General features: G+C 35.9%; 1 protein-coding gene across 1 annotated transcript in view; it reads right to left on the reverse strand.

Moving 5' to 3' along the window:
• The window catches only part of LOC119585234 (intraflagellar transport protein 88 homolog), a gene marked incomplete in the record, with an annotated part of 19,357 nt that overhangs the window by 1,853 nt on the left and 16,025 nt on the right, over window positions 1-1,479 (reverse strand). The window contains 4 exon segments of the mRNA XM_037933894.1: window positions 165-306; window positions 445-679; window positions 799-910; window positions 1,304-1,451. Coding sequence (XP_037789822.1) covers window positions 165-306; window positions 445-679; window positions 799-910; window positions 1,304-1,451 — 637 coding nt within the window.

Consider the following 1,479-nt stretch of genomic DNA (forward strand, 5'->3'; position numbering starts at 1 on the left):
CATCTAAATTACACAATTCATTAACTAAAGGCCAAAAATGTCAAACTTATTCCAACTGCTAACGAGTTCTACAATACTACTTTAGGCATAGAATAAGAAACTCATATAACTGTAACTCCTACATAACAAAGTGAAATCAAGCTCCAACAACAAAAAACTCTGACCTTCGAGATCCAGGACGAGAGCCACTGGCAGCTCGGCTCTCACGCTGCTCTTGAGCTCTTTCAGCCTTCTTCAGCTCCTGGGCATACTCAGCTGTTTCCTTTAATCCCAGGTCACTACTGAGTCGAATCAGCAATTTCAGACCTGAGGTAAAAGAATCATTCTGCTAATTCTAACTACACTCATTTATAACCCCCTCCAAAAAATCTGCTTCCAGGGTACTCCACCTATCTTTACAAAATTAATCAAATATAAAAACTGAAAGTCAAGAACTATACAAACACTCTATATTTTCTGGGAATCTTCGATGGATCTGCTTGTAGGTCTGCAATGCCTGTTGGTAGTTGCCAGACCGTCTGTGACATGCAGCCACCATCAATTGCCACTTTACTTCATCAGGCTGCATCAATGCAGCTCTTTCAAAGTAACTGATTGCCTTTTCTGCAACCTGGTGCTCAATGAAGTAGGACCCCAACCAATCAATCACTTCTAGGTTGCTAGGGAAATATCTGTAAGACTGAAAAAAAAAGGGAAAAATCTTTATACCTGCAATTAATTATATTTTGTATATAATTTACAAAATTAGTATTAACCAATTTTATGATGGCAATTCCATTCAGAGAAAATAAGACATACATCAAAGTAATATTGGTATCCTTGTTGCTTGTCACCTTCTGTGTCAAAAAGCTGGCCCAATCGCTGATGGATGTGAGGATCAGTTGGAACTAGACCGAGCAACTGTAAATACCTGAAAATTTTTTATTGACATTTACAAGTCAAAATTGTGATTATAGTGTAGGTTATACAAATTTTATGAAGAAAAAAGAATACAATATTGGTTCAATACACATGCAAAAAATTACTGCATTACATTCTAACAATATTTCACTGGAGATGAAACTTCTTACTAAAACTTTACAGAGTAACTAACTATATGCAAATGAAATCTTAAATACCCCAAATTTTTAAATCCATTTCATTAACAAACAGAGATTTCTTTTACAAACTAATGTTAATCAGTTTGTATAAAAATAACAAATACTGATCATATTACCAAGCTCTTCACACTATCAAATAACATGAAAGAGTTGAAAATATGATAAACGGTAAATTATAAACAAAGCAGGCCATAGCATCTCACCACTCAGAAGCCTGGTCGATGTCACTCAGCTCCTGATACAAACTGGCAATCTGGTAGACTACTGGTGGATAATTGCGAACAATGGCATGCATTTTCAGTAAGGAGTCAAGTGCCTCTTCATAACGTCCAAGTTTCTTGTTTGTTAGTCCTGTAAAAAATGGGAAACTTTGTGGTGG

Source organism: Penaeus monodon, chromosome 19 (genome assembly GCF_015228065.2).
Source record: "Penaeus monodon isolate SGIC_2016 chromosome 19, NSTDA_Pmon_1, whole genome shotgun sequence".
Taxonomy (NCBI): Eukaryota; Metazoa; Arthropoda; class Malacostraca; order Decapoda; family Penaeidae; genus Penaeus; species Penaeus monodon.